This window comes from Phyllobates terribilis, unplaced genomic scaffold (assembly GCF_046119375.1).
Source record: "Phyllobates terribilis strain yellow unplaced genomic scaffold, ASM4611937v1 Scaffold_8__6_contigs__length_399053987, whole genome shotgun sequence".
Lineage (NCBI taxonomy): Eukaryota > Metazoa > Chordata > Amphibia > Anura > Dendrobatidae > Phyllobates > Phyllobates terribilis.
The window spans coordinates 178,958,616-178,983,242 of NW_027362768.1; the positions used below are offsets into that span (position 1 = coordinate 178,958,616).

A 24,627-nucleotide genomic window follows, 5' to 3' on the forward strand; every position below is an offset into this window, starting at 1 on the left:
AATGTAATGCATGTACACAGTGACTCCACCAGCAGAATAGTGAGTGCAGCTCTGGGGTATAATACAGGAGGTAACTCAGGATCAGTAATGTAATGTATATACACAGTGACTGCACCAGCAGAATAGTGAGTGCAGCTCTGGGGTATAATACAGGAGGTAACTCAGGATCAGTAATGTAATATATGTACACAGTGACTGCACCAGCAGAATAGTGAGTGCGGCTCTGGAGTATAATACAGGATGTAACTCAGGATCAGTAATGTATGTACACAGTGACTGCACCAGCAGAATAGTGAGTGCAGCTCTGGAGTATAATACAGGATGTAACTCAGGATCAGTAATGTAATGTATGTACACAGTGACTGCACCAGCAGAATAGTGAGTGCAGCTCTGGAGTATAATACAGGATGTAACTCAGGATCAGTAATGTAATGTATATACACAGTGACTGCACCAGCAGAATAGTGAGTGCAGCTCTGGAGTATAATACAGGATGTAACTCAGGATCAGTAATGTAATGTATGTACACAGTGACTGCACCAGCAGAATAGTGAGTGCAGCTCTGGAGTATAATACAGGAGGTAACTCAGGATCAGTAATGTAATGTATGTACACAGTGACTGCACCAGCAGAATAGTGAGTGCAGCTCTGGAGTATAATACAGGATGTAACTCAGGATCAGTAATGTATATACACAGTGACTGCACCAGCAAAATAGTGAGTGCTGCTCTGGAGTATAATACAGGATGTAATTCAGGATCAGTAATGTAATGTATGTACACCTTGACTGCACCAGCAGAATAGTGAGTGCAGCTCTGGAGTATAATACAGGAGGTAACTCAGGATCAGTAATGTATTAACAAAAGTTATATACATTTTATGGAGATTTACAGAAAAGGTGTAAATTTGCTATAAGATCATTAAAAGTCTAAGGAAATCAAAACCATGTGAAAGGTTGAAGCATTTAAAAAAGTTGCATAAATAAAAGTGCCCCCCCCCCCCATGAACAAAAGTACATTTTAAATAAATAGATCTTGGAATAGCATTAAGTTCCAAAATTACGTGTTAAAAAAAAAAAAAAAAATAGTTTGTGCTGCTATGTACAGTCTTTTTTGCCATGTCTGACCCTGCAAAGCTTTTGCAGTTCGTGGTCAGTACATGACATGCCACAGCTCGTGGCCGGTGTAAGAAGCGGAAGAGTATGTAGGACAACACAGCAGGGGCTCGCAACTGCTTCTGTGAGAACATTTTCCTTGCTGTTTTATCACAGGAGTGACTGTTTCTGCCTTGTCTCCATCCCTCTGAGCTCAAGTCAGTGGTGTAAGAACTCAGTGGTCACCTGAGCTCCTATGTCACTGACTTAATTTATGATTATCTCGCAGGACTGGAGAAGCCGCAGAAACTCACTCCTGTGATAAAACAGGAAGGAAAAGGGATTCTCACAGAAAGAAGCAGCTGTGAGCCCCTGCTGTGTTGTCTGTATACCCTCATGTGTAAAAAATTGTGGAGCCAAGAAAAATCCAAATTGTGGAATTTATTATTCCAAGGTCTATTAATTAAAATGTACTTCGTTCATATAACAACCTCTTTAATGAATGTTCTGTTTTCCTAATGAAAGGCTGCATTGTATAGGTGTCTGATGGCCAACAGACTCTTATAAACCCCAAAAAAATAATGTGATAGGTAAAAGTGGCCTGTGAATGTTTTGAAGTCTGTACCAATATCTTTCCTGGTGCTCAGAGCATTGTGCAAACTGAAATATTGGCCAACTGCATTGATAGGTCCAAATAATGAAGGCAGATGCAGTAACTTGGTATAAACACTAGATGGCAGCAACACACAAGTTACAAAATCCCTGTAGTTATTGAACTATATTATAGTTAAAAATGCAAGAACACAGTTACAAAAAGAAAATGTTTTATTGCTTATTGGATATTGCTTATGAACACGAGGAAGTATACACTTTAAATTGTCAATATTGTTTCCAGTAAAAAAAAAAAAAAAAAAAAAAGCGCAAATCTGGGGCCCGATGGACAAAATCTGCAGCAAAAGGAAAAAAAAAAAAAAAAAGAAAGAAAAAAGTATATCCACCAGTGTAAGTGAGCACTCTTCACCATCTGTATATAATATATTTATAAAAAAAAAGGCTACATTACAATAAAATGTTTCTCTAACAGAGAAATCCAGCTATAAATAGGAGAAATGTAGGGAAGGCTATCGGAGGCAACTTTTAATAGTGGAATATTGAAAAAAAAAAAAAAAAAAAAAGTCTACACCGAGCCCGTCCAGAAGGGAATAAAAGGGTTACTCCTGGGCCTCTTTGCCAGCCAGCCGGTATAGTTCTGTTGGTCCATCCGCGTGTGTTATGGTCGTTGTCAGCTGAAGCTCCTCTGCGCTGCTCACGGCGGCTCCACCTGCAGATAGAGAGTATGAATATTGGAAGAACACGGCCCATCAACATGAAGCAGATACTGGTCAAAGTGGCCCAGAAATGCGGATATTTGCATCGTCATGGATCTTTGGTGCTAATGAGGCGACCGCTTCCTCCACCCACCCTAGTTGGTAAATTTGCACCTATGGACGGCCCCATCCCACACTACAGCTCTGTACCCTCGCTCATCTGCTCATGTGAATGATCCTTTACTCCACTCGCCCTTCCATAAAAAAAACAAACACACACCACATAGGGCGTATGGACTGGGGCAGATGCCATGAGAAAACACCCTGGACATTATGGGCTCGGTCCTGAGAGTAAAAGAACCGCAGAAGTTCTTTTCATTTTAACATTCAGACGGCATGAATGTGGTTTTTTTTTTTTGTTCCACACGTCTGTAAAAAACAAAGAGGTGCACTTTTCACTCTTGCCATTGAGCTTATTACTAGACTGATCGTTCCCGTTCTGTAGTCATCACTTCAGCAGTCTCATTATCACCACAGTCAGGACTACAATGACTGACAACACCTATTGTGAATGGTGGATCCTGTGTCATCTACTGTATATAGAGTATATATATATCTACTGTATATAGAGAGGTGTTATCAGTCATTGTACAGGAGGAGGAGGTGAGCTGTGACATCACCTATTATTATTATTGCGCCATTTATTCCATGGCGCTTTACATGTGAAAAAGGGGTATACATAGCAAGAACAATTACAATAATCTTGAACACAATGTGACGGTGACTGGTACAGGCGGAGCGAGGACCCTGCCCGCGAGGGCTCACAATCTACAAGGGATGGGTGAGGATACAGTAGGTGGGGGTAGAGCAGGTCGTGCAGCGGTGTGGTGGAGCGGTGGTTACTGCAGGTTGTAGGCTTGTCGGAAGAGGCGAGTCTTCAGGTTCCTTTTGAGGGTTTCCTATTGTGAATGGTGGATCCTGTGTTATCTACTGTATATAGAGAGGTGTTATCAGTCATTGTACAGGAGGAGGAGGTGAGCTGTGACATCACCTATTGTGAATGGTGGATCCTGTGTTATCACAGCTCACCTTCTCCTCCTCTCGTACAAAGACCTCTATAAAGGTCACAGAGCATGCCCATAATACTCCCTTCACGAACGTATTCACTCTATTGCTCTTGTGGCTGCTGTCATGCGGATCTCTAAACAGCAACAGCTCCGCCATGATGGCAGCCCACATAATCCTGTAGATTGCCTTTTATTATTCTATAGATGAGATAATAGATTATGTATCACCATCTTGTCCTGATGAATTCCCTACATTTGGTAAATAATTCCCTTTATTTCATGTCCCTATAGGACCTCACTGTGCAGTGGATTGGTTGCTTCTGTAACACTGAGGTCAGAGTTCTTCATTATGGTGGGGGTCACACTTAACTGGCACCTGTCAGACCACCGATGGAATGACAGCTTGTGCCAGCCAGGCCACCAGTGGGGCAGACACCAATTCACCACAAGGAGACACCTCCGACTGCAGATTTTTCCGATGTTCCCATTTATCCGTTGGGCATCAGCCCCCATGTGGCATCATGCCGCACCTCTTACCATTGGTCTGGTCGTCTCCATAGTTTTTGTGTGAAGGGGCGTACAGGAACATGAGCGCAAACACGTACAGGTTCCACATCCCATAGATACCGGTGAAGAAAGCGCTGTTCAGTTCAATGTTGTACTCGCCCCATTTCCAGTTACCCTCAGACACCTGGAAACAAAACAGTTAGCCCAACTCCAATAGAAATAGTAATGTCCACAAATAAGGGGTGAAGTACAGAGAGGAGCACTAACAGCCCCAGCAACACCCACCAAACTATGCACTTCTGGAAAAAACTTTTCATTCTAACCCCTTTCATGATATATGAATAGTTATATCCTACAGATCACCAAGGGTCCAAGCATTGGGACCCCCAGCAATCCAGAGAATACAGCTCCATCTGACTGGACGGAAGGGGAGCATTAAGGATGAGAGAATCTGCAGAAATTAGAAGTCAACATTCGCTCAAATTTGCCCTGGAAATTCTACGTGTAGTATGCTGTGAGATTTCTCCAGGCTTTAGCAATGCTTATTTGTGCTCACCTGGTCCACCGTACAGCCCTGCTTCTGTAGGCTTCAATCCAGTGAGAGCACATCAGAGCAAGGCGGGCCAGGTGAAAAACCTTCCCAGCTGTTTATTCATCAAAAATTGTGGCAGCAGCTTTCTGACCCATGAATTACGGTTTGGTGGATACACATCTGAGATTTGTGGTGGATTTTTAGCTGTTCACAACAGGGTTACTTTAAAAGTAAGGTTTTCTGTAACATTGGGTCTTTACACCCCCTTCCCCAGCGAATGCTTGCTACCAGAAACATTGCATGCAGCCTGCAGTCCTCAGTTGATTACTTCTAATTTGAGAAAAGCAAGAGACAAATATTCCCAATACTACAATAACAATCTATTGGAATTTGATCATAAGGGCTGTTGTCTGACCCCATTACAGTACCCAAAATAAAGCATGATCAGGTTTGCCGGACCCTATGAGACAAATATTTGAATTATTGTGCAAAAATTACATTTTCCTTCTCCTCACCCTTTACTATTGCCGCTCCCCCTTCCATCTTTTAGGGGGTGTTATTTTATTTTTTTAAATAATGGTCAGTGGTAGTAGCATGGCCCCTTTCTGAAATATCAAGGACGCCTCGACTGTGACCCAAAACCTAATGAAGTACAGCTTTCCAAGTCAGAATTTATTTATTTATTTTTTTGGAGGGTCCAAAAGAACAACCTGATATATAAAAGTCAGAAATTGACTTACCTGCGTGGTAATGAAGAACACAGTGGTGAGCGCGGCACAGGCCAGAGTGATGATCATGAGAAACTTGAACCTAAAAATCAGTCCCTATAAAAAGATTAAAACAAAAAAAAAAAAAAAAAAAAAAAAAAGTAAAAAGAACTACAAACATTTTCCATAGGAGGATTCAGTCTAATAAAAATGAAAGCCATCCCTTCCCACGAGCCACAAGAGAGTTCTGGGACGAGTGTTTGGTTCTTCCGGGCAGATATTTTACGATAGTTTATAGCCCATTTTTTGGTGGTCACCTTTAGCACCTGCTCAGATGAATTTTTATTCTTAAAAGATTATTCTTTAACTATTGATAACTTATTAGTATTAGTTTGGTGAGGCTACAACTCCCTACACCCCACAATCAGCTGATTGGACACCATGGTGCACCGGGACTGGCACCGCTCCGTACACTGCAGTAGTCAGGGATGTGCCACAAAGTGCAAAAGACATCATACGGTATATAGGGGTATCTATATTGATTTTCAGTCATGTGATTCCCATTTATGCAGAAGGGTTAGGAGGACTTTTTTTTTCCATACAGTTTGGTTTTCGCTCAAACTGTCAAGACACATCCTCCATTGTTCAGATCAAATTTTGCACACCCAAAAGCAAACACATATTGGCCAGAAGACCGGCTTAAGGTGATTTAAGGATATTTTTTGCATCGCACCCAGCCACAGAAGTAGCATTCACAGTCTCAGATATTCCGAGTGCACGCTCGTTACTCCAGAGACACAGACTTTGCAGAAAGTTTCCCTCCTCCGTTGACCCCGGGGTCCGTCACTCACCTCATAATGCAGCCGGCGGGCCTTGCTCATTGCCGGTAAGCTGCTCTGCTTCCCACTGATGTTCCTGAAGACTTGATAAACCATGAAACACAGGAACAAGAAGTAGAGACAGGCGCAGATCCCAGCCACTATAATGAAAGCCATCTGAGAACGTCCATTAAGGGAAAGGTTTAGTGAATGACTAATTGTGGATTCTGTGATGAGTCCGACATCTGTGCTCTAAGGCAAGACTTGAAAGTCTGGAGCGCAAACAGCGTGTTCTACTGAAATCTACAACTCAATCCAGATGTATTATCAGCAATATCCCTTTAAATCTATATATAAAAAAAAAAAAAAAAAAAAAACCCCCGCATTTTTTTTTTTTTTTTTTTTTTTTTTTTTTTTTTTTTTTTTAAGGCGGCATTTTCCTGCCAAGAAATGCAGAAAGTCTGCACACAAAATACTCAATTTGTGCACATACCCTATATGCATCCAGGAGATCCATAAAAACTGCAGCACAGGAATAGGATTGGCTGAAAGTTAAACGGAATCATTTAGTCTAATGAATCTAAACCAGAGACATGTTACCATGGATCACAATATACCGTATTACTACCCAATATCCTGGGAAATTCCAGCAGGCTCGCAAAAAGAACTAGGAGGAGGAGGAGGCTTCCAGGGTTTTGAAGAATCTGAAAACTTCCCAGGTCTTGTCGAGGATGACATGCCAGGTCTGGCATGCCAGTATGAGGAAGCTTAAACACCTTGTATGCTCCTATGGGAAATTAGATATGCAAATTGTCAATATCGACCCTTGAAAAGAATTTGCAGGTCTCGTGGAAACCCGCCAAAATTCACCACTGTTAGCAGACCTCTTGTGCTCCAACATCTGAGAATGGCTGAGACTGAGGCATGTCATGAACAGTCATGGAGAGAGGTGGTGAAGGAGGTGGGGTTCATTCCCATTATCACATCACACTACACTACCTCTCCAAAAACTGGCACATTTGCCTACAAAACTGCCACAAACAACCCCTGCCAGTTAAGTGGCCGATGCTGCAGTGGTAACTAGTCACAGTCCACTCAGTCCCAATACAGCTTCACATGCCAGGCGAGACTGCAATCAATGCCGGGTGGGATAGACAGTGAGCAGTCCCGCTGCAGCACCGCAGTCATACAGGTCATTTTCTGCTCCGTACGATGGCCAGTTTTCACCAGGGGTATGCTTACTTTTGCATTACTATACAGCGGCATGTCCCGTTTATATAAATCGGACTGACACATTCCCTTATCTAACATGATATTGGATTTTGTTAATGCAGAACAATGAAGTCACAGATACAGAGTGCGGGAGTTAAGGACCAGCGGGCTCGGAATTGGAGAGACCCCAATCTCCCAATAGATAAAGACCCTTGAGGAAACTGAGGCATTTATGGCATATCCTGTGCCAAACTATAAATGCCCAAGATGGGAATAATCCTTTACTATAAAGCCACAGGGCAGCCAGACCTGGAGGGAGTGGGTACAGCTGCTGACAATCAGGGACAGCAAATCTGATGGAGGCTTCTTGCAGATACAAGGTCTGCAACAACCAGCCCCTGCACCCGTCCTCATCCTCACGTCCCCTCTCTGCGATGTCCTGACATGAAATCCATCTTCTGCATGTGAGATGAACAGGAATCAATTATTTAACACATTTTTCACACTTGTATGAATGGAGCTGGAGACCTGTCACTTCTCCTCCGCTCCGGAGAGCATCCATGATGCCAAAGAGCATCCACGACGCCTGCAGTCCCCTGGTGGAAAGGTTTTCTTAACCCTTTAAAAATCCAGGAATTTTATACACAGGGATTTCAAGGACAAAATACAGGACCCCTGGGCAATGGATGCACCCAGAAACATCTGGGCAAATGCCAAGGTTCAAGGGGCTCAGGTGGGAAAGGTGATCTGGATAAACGTGCCCGAGGAGCCACATACCCAGAGATGGCAGCCATGCAATACCTGATGGCAGAGTCCTCACAAGCAGGGGGCGCTCTGACAACCATGTGCTCTCACGAGGTGCATAGTAGATGTGGTTAGTCTTAAAGGGCTTGTCCGTCACTGTCAGTATTGTAGTCCTGGACAATCCCTTTAATGGAACTCTGAAAGATTGGGGGTTAAAGGGGATGTTACATGCAGTATTGGGGGTCTTCTTAGCAAAACGATGTAAAGGATACAGCAAGTTCTGCGCCTACATCTGTGGTCCATATGCTGTAAAATGGATTCTTTAGCTGCACCCCCCTGAGGGAAGAAAGCGACAAACAACTAGAACTAAAAATTGTAACAGATGTTAATAAAACAATTGTCTGGAGACTCCTCAATTACTCTGATGCGAGAGTGTTGTGGGCATAGGACATTGTACAGGAGGAGGAGGAGGAGGTGAGCTGTGACATCACCTATTGTGAATGCTGGATTCTACATAAAGGAGTCATTAAAATCCTTCCTGATGGAATGATGCGACGTGATCTCTGTAGAACAAGGAGTGTCAGACTATTCGTCAAGAGTGAAAACTGCAAACTTTCAGAAGTTTTGGTTTAGGACAAATAATAATAATGTGCAAATTTAAGAATTGAGATGCAGAATATGACCCTTTACCTTTCACACATATCAAATATGAAGAGACAGCAGGAGCCAAAAGCGATGGGGACGACTTGCTTCCAGTAGACAGAGATGCGATTCCTTTCAGACTGGTCCTAAAGACACACGGAGTCCAATTCAACATTGAAATTGATAAAAAAAAAAAATAATAATAAATTCCCTCGTGTCACTGACTGAGCCAAATGCATCAAAACTAGTGTACCCAGTTCATGAATTTGGAAAGAAAAAATAAAAAAACGCTCTATTTTGCAAATGCAATAGTGACTCAGGCCCCCAGTGTCATACACCCACCATAAGGGAAGCAGACCCTGGGACAGTGACCCGTACCATCATATGTTCCCCACAGAAGATGATCCAGAACGACAGGAGCATCACATAGAAAAGGCCTTGGCGGATATCTCCGAACAGTAGCATCCAGGTCCAGTTAAATCCAATGGAGAACCATTCAACGGGAAGGTTAATGAAGGTCATGGAGATGCCGAGTGCAAAGATAATTCTGTGGGAGCGAACACAAGTTAGGACTCCTCCAGGAACATCCACAGGCACCATAGAAGCCGACAGCAATGCAAAGGACCTTACTTCTCCAGCAGGACCGGGGCTCTGGTCATCATGGTGATCCTCCTCCAGTACCAGATCATGATGATCAGAATGCTCGGGGTCAGGAACGTCTTCATAGCAAACCACACCTTCGTGAAGCCTCCGTTCTGGAAGATGGTCTGGACATAGGAGAAAGGTTATATATGTGGGAATTGATAAAAGCAGGTACAATTAAGGCAATGCACAAAGACCGGGACCCCCAGGACTCAAGAACTGGTGTTTTGAAGAGATTGGTGAGGGTACCAAGGGGTCAGACCCCCAGCGATCATGAAACTATCCCATATCTATAGGATGGGGGTTAACTATAAATTTCAGAATACCCCTAAAGATAAAGGGTAGGTTACCATTCAAGAAAAGTGCACCTATCCACCAGCCAATTATATCCAAGGGCTGGAGAGAGCTTCCTTTTGTGCTCTACATTGGTTTCATTTTGGACAATCTGTATTTTTAGGAGAAGTTAATTTCCCATTGAAAATCAATAGAAAGATTACGCAAAAGTATTTAAAATGTTGATATTACCCTTGTATGTCAAAGCGAATTTGCACTAAAACATGCTATAATACATTCATTATATAGAAAAATTAAAGTACTAAAGTTTCAAATATTCTTTGAATGAACTTTCTATTGATTTCAACAGAGCGCATCACTCCCTTCTCCATACCCCCAATTTTGGTGATGCTTCACCCCCCGACAAAGTTTTGGGTGGGGGAGAAATACATTTAACGTTTTAATTTTTTTTTAAAGACTATTACTCATGGAAATCGCTCCGAACTTGAAGCGATCAAGTCAAACACATTTTGTGGGAGAACATTTACACAAAGTTTTGCCATGAGTTTGATGTAGTTTTTTTCTTGCATTTTTTGTCATGCAAAAAAGGTAAAGTCCCTGGAAGGGGGTCAACAACTGATACAGCAGCTGCTGTGGAACTACAACTTCCAGCAGTCACAGGCTACAGTTATCCAGTGAAAATTGACATCTACTGACATGGATGGCGCCACCTAGTGTTCATTGATATATTTTTTTTAACCCATACAATATGATATTTTATGGTGGGACACCCCCTTTAAATAGACATTTGTGGAACCAGTTGTGTTTTTCCATTGCATCAGACTATCGCCTTCCAACCTGAGACTTTTCTGCATTTCTGTCTGCCAATCCCTTTGTGAGCTGTGGAATATGTCAGTACTATATAAGTGAACATAAGAAATAGATCACATAGATAGCAAACACAGAACAGCGCCCTCTACTGGGAAGTTATTACAGCACAGACAACAGCGCCCTCTATGGACAAGACTTTATGAATTATTTGCATCCTCTATGGAACACCACATGGCAGGAGAGATGATCGCTCATCTATAAAAGGATCTTTATGCTGAACGGAATGAATCATGTGGGAAGAAGCTGCTCATTTTTTTCAGTCTAATTATCCTTTAAAAGCTTCTATCAGAATTCATTTGGAATAATAAAAGGATTTCTCACCACCAAGTGCAGGTCGTTAATCTCTCCGATGCCCACATTAATTTTCTTCTGATCATTAACGGGAAGTCTGATGTTCACCAGGTAGTATTTATGTGCCACGCTGCCCAACTCGATGAGCGGAAGGACGTCACACTCGTAGGAACGGCCCTGATTGTCCGCGGTCTGGATGAGAGAAGGAATGGCGTCACGTCAAACCCAGTATGCCACTATGGAGAAACTACAACTCCCAACATGCCCTTAAACTCTCTGGTTGTCAGTAAATGCTGGGAGTTGTAGTTCCACATCTACTAGAGACCACCGCTTTAAAATGACAAACCTAAAGTTTATCTTAATTTACTCTACAGTTGACTGCAAACTATTGACCCCAGGTTGCAGTCACTTGGGGCATACAATATTGCAGTACATAAATAGGGTGTGTGCACTTTTGCAACTTTTTTTTTTTTTTTTTTTATTATTGATCAAATTCATTTGAAAAAAAAAAATAAAAATAAGATGGGAAACAAAAGTAGATTATTCCCTCAACATTCTTCTCTATCATATAGTCAACAGCGGAATTGCAGCTTAGCCCCATTCATGAGAACAGGGAGATGCACAGCCGGGTGGCCAGGAGACAATGCGAGGAGGACGCAGCGCCTCTATTCTCAGGACAATAGGGTGAACTTTTACTGATCATAAAGCAAAGGCCATTCAAGTCCTCAGCGACATCTACTGGCAAAGTGGTCTGTGACAGTGTTTTGGATAGGTGATCAAGTGACTGCAGGGTCCAGTCCCCAAAGGGAACAAATTAAAAGATGTATTATATAATATAGTGTTACTCCAGAGGGAGTGGAGTAACACGTGAATGCAGGAGCAGACTACTGTATAGGAGCCCAAAATGGTAAGAGGGAAAAGAAAAAAGTAAGACAAAAACAAAAATTCTGGCATTTTGACAGTTTATTATTAATTTAAATATAATATAAAAATGCCAGAATTGCCGTTTTTTTCTCTTACCATTTCGAGGTCCTATACAGCAGTCTGATCCTACATTCGGGTGTTACTCACCCTACAGACTAAGGTACAGAGGACGCTCCCTGCCTTAAATTAATAAGGTCCAATCCACACCCTACAGACCCCAGAATTTATCACCTTAGGGGCATGAAAGGCGCACTGGAGTTTCCGCTGCTCTACAGAACGTGCCAGCTCCGTCCACGGATCATTTAACTCATCCCGGTACGCCATCACCACGTCAAGAGTCACCATCGCATTATCCTCTAAAAGCAGAAAAAAAAAAAATTCTGTAAATTTATTAAAGCCACAAGATCTGTGGTAGTGGTCAGTGAATGGGACCATTCTCCGACAATCAGAGGCTCGATACTTTTCGCAGGTTGTTGTAATTGTATCCAGTGTAAATCACATCTGTCTTGATAATGTGCAACAATGTATCAACCAGAGAGGAGAACACGAGTCCAGCTTCTGAAAGTCACATATGATCGGCCAGGCCGGCTATAATTTTAACAAACCCTCAGCTGTGAGTAGTCAGCAAGGCCCGGTGTGCACCTCTGGTGATAACCAAGTTCCCATCCATTGACAGCAAGCAGGGATCTTGAAGACAGCAAGTCGCAGAACATTCCGATATCGGTTGAAAGGTTTGGGATTCTGTTTGCGGAGTTCAGGGAACAGCTCATAAATCTCGTGTTGTTTTTGGCGTTTATCCAGAATAACTCAGACTCTGCATTTAGTGAATCAGTCACTGCAGATGAGGCGGCGTGCTATTTAAAGAGGTTACTTCTCTAATCGTGGCCGCCTAACAATGCGGGACGGAGGCGGGAGCCACAAGTGACTAAAGAAACTGAACTCTTACTGGCAGGGAAAGATTCCCATACTATGGCACCACCACCCGTCTAATCTGTAGAGAAAGATATGGAAAAGTCTGGAGTGTCCAGGAAATGGAAGTGAATTCTCTCCGATCAATGTAATATCAGACTCAGAAAAGCTCAACTATTTCTCTATAGTGAGCAGAGCAGACCGGTGTCGTGTGCAAGGACAGCACGGAAGCAATAAGCTGGGTTCACCTTAAAAGGGTTATCTAATATTAAAAAAACCCATTTAAAAATGTGGCCCCTGCGCAGATCAACCGGAGTCACACACTTCTGCACAGAGCCCCCCCCTGGCAAATACAACACTGGGGTAAGCAGTGTCAGGCCAGGACACTAGTCCTTAATCACAAGGACGGTGGTCACCATATACCGCTACATTTTAAATCTAGTCCATCCATCTGTTCCAGCTCATACAGGGGGGGGGCAGAAATCAGACCCTCTACGATGCCCAAATACCCTCATTCTTAGTTAAACAACCCCCTTAAGAAGCACATTACAGTTCAGGGCTCATCGCCCAGCTTACCCAGACTTCTCATCTACCCAGTTAGGAAGCAATGCAGGAATCCACCATGATGCAAGTTTGCCAGATAGGAGCCAGGAAATGTTGGGCAAGATACTTTGTGGGATCGGTAATGGAAGCCAGTATTTCCTGGAGACATAGCTAGCGGCAAGGCAGTGTGACACATGCTAGGGACTATGGAGGTCTGGGTTTGCAAGTACCAAAGGGTGCGCCAGTCACATATACTGGATACGGGGTCATGCCTAGAGGTTGGCACTGTTACACTTTTATAACTGACGGTTGGCAGCAAAAGCCGGGGAGGGCGCACGGAGGCCAATAGACGGCCACATCCCCCGCCAGCACCAGGCGGGGAGGGCGCACGGAGGCCAATAGACGGCCACATCCCCCGCCAGCACCAGGCGGGGAGGGCGCACGGAGGCCAATAGACGGCCACATCCCCCGCCAGCACCAGGCGGGGAGGGCGCACGGAGGCCAATAGACGGCCACATCCCCCGCCAGCACCAGGCGGGGAGGGCGCACGGAGGCCAATAGACGGCCACATCCCCCGCCAGCACCAGGCGGGGAGGGCGCACGGAGGCCAATAGACGGCCACATCCCCCGCCAGCACCAGGCGGGGAGGGCGCACGGAGGCCAATAGACGGCCACATCCCCCGCCAGCACCAGGCGGGGAGGGCGCACGGAGGCCAATAGACGGCCACATCCCCCGCCAGCACCAGGCGGGGAGGGCGCACGGAGGCCAATAGACGGCCACATCCCCCGCCAGCACCAGGCGGGGAGGGCGCACGGAGGCCAATAGACGGCCACATCCCCCGCCAGCACCAGGCGGGGAGGGCGCACGGAGGCCAATAGACGGCCACATCCCCCGCCAGCACCAGGCGGGGAGGGCGCACGGAGGCCAATAGACGGCCACATCCCCCGCCAGCACCAGGCGGGGAGGGCGCACGGAGGCCAATAGACGGCCACATCCCCCGCCAGCACCAGGCGGGGAGGGCGCACGGAGGCCAATAGACGGCCACATCCCCCGCCAGCACCAGGCGGGGAGGGCGCACGGAGGCCAATAGACGGCCACATCCCCCGCCAGCACCAGGCGGGGAGGGCGCACGGAGGCCAATAGACGGCCACATCCCCCACCAGCACCAGGCGGGGAGGGCACACGGAGGCCAATAGACGGCCACATCCCCCACCAGCACTCACCGATGTAATTATTCAGCTTGAAGGCGATGTCCAGCTGCAGGATGATGAGCATGAACTGGAACCAGGGACTCATCTCTTGGCCTTGGAAGGGAATGTGCACCGAGAACACGATGTCGTTGGCTTGGATAAGCCGACTGGCCGCCTCCTCAAAGCCTCGGAGGCTGGCACAGCGATCCCTTCCCCATGGAATCAGCCACTTGGGGGCGCCGTGATTACCTTTCCGTATATCGACACACTTTACAGCTAGGAAGTCGGCAGAGGTCGTCGGCTTTGGAGCTGGAAAGAGCAAAATAAGGGATTAGAAAAAAAGGGGTCGTGCTGATAATTAAATATTAGATCAACTGGTTACATCATGAAGAAGAAAAAGGTCCAGTGAAGAGCTGCAACATTTAGGCTGGAGACAGATGGCAACTTTGGCCATGACCGGTGACGTGGCCAAAGATTGCGCTGTGTAAATGCTAATTGCAGCATAAGGCCACGGCCCCACTATCAGTATATTTTCTCAGGAGTGGGAGCCAAAACCAGGAGTGGGTGATAAATGCAGAATTGGTGACTTGTTTCTATTCTACCTTTTCTCTGATTGTTCCTCACCTGGTTTTGGCTCCCGCTCCGGAGAAAAAAAATACTGAACTAATACTGATAGTGGGGCTGTGGCTTAATGCAGATACATGGAGCAAGCAAGACAAGAGGTGAAAAAAATAAAAAATAATATCCAACTGGATCTGACTTTTTTTTTTTTTTATTATATGTGCCTATCAATGCCCTCATGGTCGCAATGCAGCCGCTCATTGACCTGCGCAACGCGATCTTTGGCTGTGCAACTTGTGTCATGGCCAAAAGTTGCCATCTGGCCCCAACCCTACTTATATCGCATGGCGCCACCTGGTGTTCACAGTTTATAGTAATGAGCACGTCCACCTAATGAGCCAAGCGCTCACTCTCTGCAGAGACCTCGCTGTGCATAGGGACCCTCCGTCCACGGAGGAGACAGTAGAAATGGCTGTCTACCCGCTTGTTAAGAATTATATTGGCAGCTGCCAGAAGAAAAGGTTCTGGCCAGAGTTAGCAAACCAATGTATTACTACAAATGTATGTATTTATTAGAAACATTTTTTTTTTTTTTTTAATTTAAAATCAAAAAGACTTAACAGCATTCCAGGCCTTTTGGTAGGAAAATTAGTGGTGGGATCATCCCTTTAATGGCCATGTAAAAAGCAGACAAGAGAGATGCCATTATAGACGGCATTAAAGAAGCATCACACCATGGAGGTAGGTGCCAATTACGGATGTTGAATACCCCAGTGTCGTAGAGTGACCTTCAGTGTTGGGGGTCCCACATTTCCTACATAGGTCCCAGGATTAACAGCTTTGCAGGAGATTGCTGATCTCTTGATGAGACAATAGTCCCACAAGGGCTGGGGGGGGGGAGGGCGCGAGAAATCAGGAAAGGTGATAAAGTAGCCATGTTTTTCCCCTGTTCTTTATTTCAGAAGCTACCCCACATCCGCCTATGGGTTGTGTCTGATATTACAGCTCATCTAAACTGTCTGGGTCTGCAATACCACATACAACCTGTGCACAGGTGGGGCGCTGTTCTGAGAAGTTTTTTTTTTTCCCCCTCTCTCTAATCCTGTACAACCTCTTTAGATGCAATGACAGCTAAGCACAATGGACACGATCTTTTGGATATTGAATTATCCAGAATATTACGTGTTTAAACAATGGTAACCGCATCTCCCAAAGTTACTGATCCCAAATTTAATCCCTCCCTATAGAAAAGCCCCTCAGTTTGCATAAACCCCTTTGACCATCAGATTCGCAAAAAAAAACAAAAAAAAAAAAACAATGGCAATTTGATAGTTAGGACGCCCAGCACACAGCTCGAAAGCAAACCTACCATAGGGCCATTGGAGGATAGTCGATGTTGGTCCCGTCTGCCCTTCTTATGAGTGGGGGAAAATTGGAAAATGATAGTTAATGCAACCCTATAGAACATTAATGGAGAAAAGTGCCGGAAGGTCGTGTCGCCCAGCACTCCGAGAAAGGGTGAAAGGGGACAAAAACTTCATGCAATCCTATCGCAGGATGGAAGGATGTGGGGCGTTCTATATATTTTAGAGCTGTATACAACACAATAAAAAGAGTTGCCTGCACTTTTATGGCTCTGGTGTTAAATGACTGATATAAAACAAACACTTTGCTGGGGTCCAATGGAGGCGGCACAAGTGCTAAAAGGTTTTCTGATGGATGAAAGTCTCCTGGGAACGGAAGAACCCAGATCGCTGACATGGGCCATGTCCTCCGATGAAACACTGGTGGGCATGAGATCTATCAAACTGTCCCTGCCCCCAATATAGAGCTGCAATACCCTGGTGCAGACATGCAACTTAATTACAACATTAGGGTTTTGGAGTTCTGTCCAACTAAGTAGTAAAGGTTTAATGACCCACTGGCCTCATGAAAAAAAAGATTTTCTTTTTACATTAATATTCTCTTCTATGGATATAAAATACAATGAACTTTTATTTCATGTAATTGCAACATTTAATAACCCCTCATGCTTCTGCCCGTGAGCAATGACCTGGGAACACGATTTGATCAGAGGGAGGAAAAGAAAAAAAAAAAAAGTTAATAGAGAGAGGGACAGACTGCACTCAATGGTTAACTGCAGCTTGAGCACTATAAGTGCCAGCATGCCACAGCAACAGTGGCGTTCCAATGGCGGCAGGTCACTCGGCCATCATCGCATGTTCAACTGTATTGGCCTCTTGGTTGCAGATACAGTTGAAAGTAATAAAAGAGGGAACGTCAGGTGAAGCTTCCTCCTCGGTGTCTGACGTCTCAGCGCAGCGGGCGTGATGATGTCACTACATGGCGCCCTCTGCGCTGAGATGTGTGGCGCTTTAGAACGGTCTCTGCAGAGAACGGAGCAGCGGGGGAATGAGGAGGAGAGTATTTATTTTAAAGTCAGTGAGTACATTGTGGAGTGCATCATACCGTACGGAGGGCTATGGGGGGAGAGTGCATCATACCCTATGGGGGGGGGCATTATAATATCTGGAAGGCTATGTGGGGGGGGTCATTATAATGTATGCAGGCAGTTATACTGTGTGGGGGGTCACCATACTTTGCCGGGGGAGTTGAGGTGGGGTACAGTAGGGTCGTCATACTGTGCATGTGGAGGAATTCACTGTGGGGTCATCATACAGTGTTTAGGGAGCACTTTTGTTGGCTTCATATGTTGTGGGGGCAATGAAGAAGGAATCTAGGGTTTCGGTAAAAGTAAAATTATTTTGTAAAGGCTGCAAAATGACATTTACCTTGACACTGCCGGGGGCCAGAGAATACTTTTGGAGGCCACCATGCCAGGTAAAGCGAAAACGGGGGTGGTAGTTTTGCTTGAATATATAAATTTCTTAATTAAAAACATATATATGGGTGATTAATGGCAGATCAGCACAGAGCTGAAACTTTCATACTTTATTGATGTGACAAATTACAGATTTTCCCCAACTGTTCAGATCAGAATACAGTCAGGACACGTTTAATAGACGAGCGCTCCGGGGCTGGCACTAAAAACAAGGTCTTGTCAGAGTCCTAGTCATTTATTGTCCGCACCAATTAATTGCTGGATGTCAAGTGCACAGATATGGTGAGAATCATCCGTCCAGTCCGCTTTATGCTCAATTACCCCCTCCTGTGTGCATGCGGCTCGGCCCAGCACAATGGGCAACGGTTCATTACACCAAGCAGCGGGATGGGAAAAATAAACATGTCCAGATCACTTACAGAGCGGGGATACCGCTAACGAGCGCTCGTTTACCAACCCCTCTACACCGGGAACTTTACATGGGCCAATAGTAGAGAATGAGCATTCGGCAAAAAGGATCTTTACAGTAATAAGGGATGTATCAGGAGGTGAAATAGATGAAGCCTGGCCATAAAGAGGACACAAAGCCATCAAATATAATGAGGGGGGCACAAGTTTCTTCCCAACAATGTTGGGTTCTCAAGCAAGAGAGACTGGCAGAGGCAGATTTCCTTCTCCCCATTAAGAACACAAGAATGTAATAGTAACTTTATCTGCAGGAAGAGGGTTAGGGAAAGATTGGGCATGTTGAATTTCAACATGCCCCATCTAGTTGCCCTTTGCAGTGAGGGAGAATCAGGAAATCAGTCCATACACACGAGACAGTCGGCTGTCCACAGTGAAATTGGAGGGTTTATCCGACTTCTATCTGATGTACACCATTCAGAAAGCAGAGATTCGGGCTGCTGTGTGCAGGATTCTCACACAGAGTTTCTTAAAGGGATGTTGCTTCCTTTACACAATCATGAACCTCAGTGGGGTCTGACCTTTAACAAGTAATCCCCAGGCATGCGGCCATACCAGGTAAAACAAAGGCACCCCGTTTGCAGTTTTTTGTTTTGTTTTCTTCGCACCGTAGCCTTACCTTGGGCCCTCGATTTTATAAAACCTCACTTTAGGCTATGGGTACATGGCGATAATAATTCTCAGAAAGGTTACACAACTTGCCATCATGCAACAATTTTAGAACTGTGATTATGCAGAAGGGAAAATTATATATATATATATATATATATATATATATATATATATATATATATATATATATATATATATATATATATATATATATATATATATATATATATATATATATATATATATATATATATATATATATATATATGAAACATTTGTGACTCAGCAGGAGACAATGTGACACTAAGGAATCATTTGATGTGATGTTGCAGCACGACAATAGGGTTTCAATGTTGCCGTTTCTCCCTGACGGTAACCTCCTAAATCAGCCCTACATACAGCATCCTAGAGCTCAGCTTACATGATCCTTCTAAGCAGATTTGGAGTAGGCGGCACACAGATTTTAGCACCTTTTATATAAAAAAAAAAAAGGTGCAATTTATAATCATTTTACTTCGTTAGAGCAGAGTTATAACAAACTTTCATGAAGTGCGGTAAGGCCGGCTCTCCAGCGATCAGACACTTTATTCTGGTACATTAATGGCACAATCTCATCCTTTGTGGTTCTGCAGATATTAAAGCTCCTGCACAGATCAGGGATCAGCGAGGTGCAGGTCGTAACTTGTGCACCCGGCCCAGGAAACAGGTCAGCGCCTCCTCGCTCCACATAAAAGAGCATTCCTCAAGAAGCTGGAACCTCCGCACATCAAAAGGGAGAAAGGTTCCTCTGATCTAATGGCACAAAATGCAAGATCCATGGGAAAATACATGAGGGATGAGTTATAAAAGTCACAACACGTCTGGACATGGAGGGGGGGGGGGGGGACGTGAATCACTTAAGAGACTGTTGAGGTTTCTGGGCAATAATCACACAGGAAATCGCAATAGATGGCACTAGTTATACAGAGTTTACTGAACAAGGCATCTACTCTGATCAGCTGGAACCTACAATTTCCATGCAGCGCCACCTCAGGAGGTGAAAAAAAAAAACAAGCAACTGGATTTTTTTTTATACTGAATCAGCGACAATCTTATAACTTGTCATGTGAACAGAGCCCAATACAGGTCAGGTCTTATCCTCCAGAGCGAGAGACCATATATTGTTTGTCTGCTGTGTCTAGCATCATGTCCTCCCTCTATCTCAAACTGAATCTCTCCAAAACTGAACTTCTTGTGTTTCCCCCCCCATCTACTAACCGAACTCTACCTAACATCGAAATTACCTTGGAGGGGTCAACCATAACTCCCAAGCAGCAAGCCCGCTGCCTTGGGGTCATATTCGACACTAACCTTTCCTTTACTCCCTATATCCGATCACTCACTCGCTCCTGTCACCTGCATCTTAAAAACATCTCCAGAATCAGATCTTTTCTCACTTTGGAAACTGCTAAAACTCTTACTGTCGCTCTTATTCACTCTCGTCTGGACTACTGCAACTCTCTTCTGATCGGTCTCCCTCTTACCAAAATTTCCCCTCTCCAATCTGTCCTGAATGCGGCAGCCAGGGTCGTATTTCTGTCCAGCCGCTTCACCGATGCCTCCACCTTGTGCCAGTCATTACACTGGTTGCCCATTCACTACAGGGTCCAACATAAACTCATCGCTCTCACCCACAAAGCTCTCCACAGGTCTGCACCACCTTATATCTCCTCTCAGTCTATCGTCCTACACGTGCCCTCCGTTCCACAAATGACCCAAGGCTAACATCCCCCATAATCCGAACCTCGCACCTCCGTCTCCAAGACTACTCTCGTGCTGCGCCAGTTCTCTGGAATGCTCTACCCCAGACGATCCGATTGATGCCTAGCCCCGATGTCTTCAAGCGCGCTTTAAAAACCCATCTCTTTAAACAAGCCTACCATCCCAAATACCCAGTAAACTAACTTTCCCCTGATCCCTCCTGAATACTACTCAGAATCTGCCCCCTATGGTTCATCTGTTTCTACACCCTCCATGCACACGATAACTGCACTCGGTAATTGAGTATTGCACTTTAACATACAGGCTGATGACCGGATCATACAGCTTTATATGATAATCCCGACTTATTATAATTGCCTGACCTGAAAAAACAAGCACTTTCCACCTATTGTGTCCCCCCATTTCCTTGTAGAATGTAAGCTTGCGAGCAGGGACCTCACTCCTGATGTAACTGTTCACTGTCTCACCTTGTATTGAATTTATTGTTTGTACATGTCCCCGCTTAATTGTAAAGTGCTGCGGAATATGTTGGCGCTATATAAATAAAAATTAATTAATATTATTATTATTATTATTATATAACAAAACTCCACTCTGGGAAAAGAATTGTTTCCTGCTGCAGGCTGTGAATGGGGCTTCATCTGAATTGGGAGCCTCTTCAATTTATTCTTTAGGATTTTTTCTGGAAAGGTGATAGCTGGAATTTTCTAACATTTCATCCTGGAAGCAGCCCCAGATGTCCAGCACCCACACAGTCCTGACCAAGTATATATTCTGTCCCTCTGCCCTCATCTTTTTTTAAAAAAGGTCAGTCCTGACTCAAACTGAGTTCTCTTTCCAAAATCCCAAGGCCAAATTCCTCTCCACTGCCATTGATGTAAACCAACCAGAAAGAACAGATGCAAGAAGAAAAATCAAAGAACACAAGACCACTCAGTCTTTGCTTTTGATATCGGACACTATTTAGCTCATGCAAAGGATGCAAGGTTTTTGGCACAAAGTTTTATATTTGTGAGTCAAAGTAAATCAAGATTAACCAAAAGGAGGAGCATGAATGGTACTGAAACTAGAGGGTCAGCAGGGAGCACATTAGCTCACTCCCCCCTCCCCCCAAAAAAAAAAGTGTATAGAAAATTCCTATAGATCAAGGCATTTCATGATTCATAGTTGTACATTTTAAAGATCAGCAACCAAATCCAGGCTGATTGTTTACATTACTAGATAATATTATGGCGGCACAGTCATATACACCAGATACTTCACCCCGATTTGTTATAGCAAATGGTTAATGCTGCTCTGTACAACATTGCTATTTGCACAGCAGTCCCTATGCATCTGTACTATAGACCTGGGCGCTACCAAATGCACTTTATTCCTTTGCTATAAAACAGAGCTTTTACATAATAAGGGATGCAAGCTTCCAGGGGAAAAAAATATATTATATATATATATATATATATATATATATATATATATATATATATATATATATATATATATATATTTATTAATAATAATAATAATAATAATAATAATAATAATAATAATAATAATAATAATAATAATAATAATAATAATAATAATAATAATAATAATGTATAGTCACGATGCAAGAACGAAGCAATGAATGGGTATATTATGGATCAGTTCAACATTAATCCATAATAAAACCATGTGCATGAGACCCAAAAGGAAAGTTACTGAGTCCTTATCAAAGACAGTGTAGCAAAAAACTAAAAGTTAAAAAAATAAATAGAAATGAAATATTCTTCACATGTAGATTTCGCAACTGAACGCAGGAATGCTCCGGCCTCTGCACCTCTGTCAGGAAGCTTTAACTTCACACAAAGACACAATCTGAACCTGGCATAAGGCCGTTTGAAATAAGTTGAAGCTACAAAGTTGGGAGGAAGACTTTTTTTTTCCCGTGATCCATGTCTGGCCTCAGGGACAAGCTAAGTAATCTCCTGATTTCACATAAAACTTATGGAGTGCAGAGAATGGGCTTCCTGTGTAAAGTGCAGTAAATGATAGTATTCTCCTTGAGAAGAAGCTGGGAGGACACTATTTACCCTGATAATGGAGGATGACAATTAGGAAGTTAAAAGAAAAAAAAAAAATGTAATGGTGTTCGCTCAGAATGTCTGGTTAGAGCCTGTGATTCTCCCATGTTAGCAGAAATTTGCATATTTTTTCAGAGGATCCGAGCAAAGTTCAACAAAGTGAAATCTTTTTTTCAATCGGTCATAACATTTATTGAACTGGTTTTCAAAAATTGTGAAACTCTCCCATTATCACAATACTTCTATGCTTAGACAGATAGTTGTCTTTAAAAGAAAAAAAAAAGAAAAAAAACAAACAAGTTAGGAACCGGATTTTTTCTTCTGATCAATTGCTATTTTTAAATATTTATGAAAAGTCTTAAAGAAAATGTAAATAGTAAAAGTAAAACATGGCATGTGCTAAAATCTCCACCAGGGAGAAAGAAAAAACAAAAGAAAGATACAATGTAATCTAGGTGACAAGTGCAGGAAGACCCCTCTATAAAGTCCAGACCCCACAAGGTGGAGGATTCCGCTGGGACCTCTCTTCCTGGGGTGTAAATCTTAACAATGGCTGATCAGGGAGGAGTTTGGAGGGTGGGGGGAGTAGAGGAAGAGGCGGATGGGGGGCACTTTGTCCCCTATAAAATCCAAAATTAACTATTTGGGTTAACCGCTTCAAGTTTAGAAAGTGTCCGAAGTTTGACCAAGTACATTAACCCCTTTGCGACCGAGGAATAGTTGGGGATGGTGCGCCCAGAAACTTCTGCACCCCAGTAATAGATCAGAACCAGCGGGAACAGGAATAAAATAAGCGGCTCAGGACCGGGGACCCCCGGGGAGGAAGACTGGGATGCATGGAGGGAGCACGGAGGCTGCAGACACAAGGAGAAAAGTTTTGCAGCGTAGAACTCACCGATCAGACCCCCGACCAGGAAAGCCAGCACTTGGAAGACGAACAGTATGCCCCCCATCAGGCAGAGCTTCTTGGTGCTCATGTTCTCGATGATGGCCCCCGCCATGGCTGCTCTCAGCGTGTCAATTCCTGGGGTGCCCGGACTCGCACACAGCGCTCTGCAGCCTCCAGATTTATCAGCCGAAGCTGCCGCAGCCTCCAGGTCACGTGACGGGGCTCTGCACCTCCCCTGCCTGCTCTGCTGCTGCAGCTGCACTGCCCCACAGTGACCAGACCGGTGACCTGCAGCCTCTCCTCTGCTGCCCTAATGTCCTGCACCCACTCCTCTACACTACATCTAATGCACACTACATATAGATACTGACCAGCACAGTGAGATAAAGAACAGTTTACAAACAGGAAAAAGAAACATATGCAGCAAGGTGGCTCAGTGGTTAGCACTGGGGTCCTGGGTTCAAATCCCACCAAGGACACCATCTGCAAGGAGTTTGTATGCTCTCTGTGGGTTTCCTCTGGGTTCTCCGGTTTCCTCCAAAGACATACTGATAGGGAATCTAGATTGTGAGCCCCAATGGGGACAGTGCCCATAATGTCTGTAAATTGTGTGAATTGTAAAGCGCTGCGGAATATGTTGGCGCTATATAAATGAAAAGATTATTATTATTAATGTATGTACACAGTGACTGCACCAGCAGAATAGTGAGTGCAGCTCTGGAGTATAATACAGGATGTAACTCAGGATCAGTAATGTAATGTGTGTACACAGTGACTGCACCAGCAGAATAGTGAGTGCAGCTCTGGAGTATAATACAGGATGTAACTCAGGGTCAGTAATGTAATGTATGTACACAGTGACTGCACCAGCAGAATAGTGAGTGCAGCTCTGGAGTATAATACAGGATGTAACTCAGGATCAGTAATGTAATGTGTGTACACAGTGACTGCACCAGCAGAATAGTGAGTGCAGCTCTGGAGTATAATACAGGATGTAACTCAGGGTCAGTAATGTATGTACACAGTGACTGCACCAGCAGAATAGTGAGTGCAGCTCTGGAGTATAATACAGGATGTAACTCAGGATCAGTAATGTAATGTATGTACACAGTGACTGCACCAGCAGAATAGTGAGTGCAGC

At 44.1% G+C, this 24,627-nt stretch overlaps 1 protein-coding gene across 1 annotated transcript; it reads right to left on the bottom strand.

Moving 5' to 3' along the window:
- Positions 1-2,237: 2,237 nt before the first annotated feature.
- WLS (Wnt ligand secretion mediator) lies at positions 2,238-23,722 on the bottom strand. Its single transcript, XM_073643868.1, has 12 exons — positions 23,493-23,722; positions 14,327-14,602; positions 11,882-12,006; positions 10,757-10,918; positions 9,260-9,396; positions 9,008-9,176; positions 8,678-8,775; positions 8,260-8,323; positions 6,065-6,208; positions 5,247-5,330; positions 4,005-4,158; positions 2,238-2,414 (listed from the first exon to the last, which is right to left on the bottom strand). The coding sequence occupies exons 1-12, from the start codon at positions 23,596-23,598 to the stop codon at positions 2,305-2,307; spliced, it is 1,629 nt and encodes a 542-aa protein (XP_073499969.1). The 5' UTR covers positions 23,599-23,722; the 3' UTR covers positions 2,238-2,304.
- Positions 23,723-24,627: the final 905 nt, after the last annotated feature.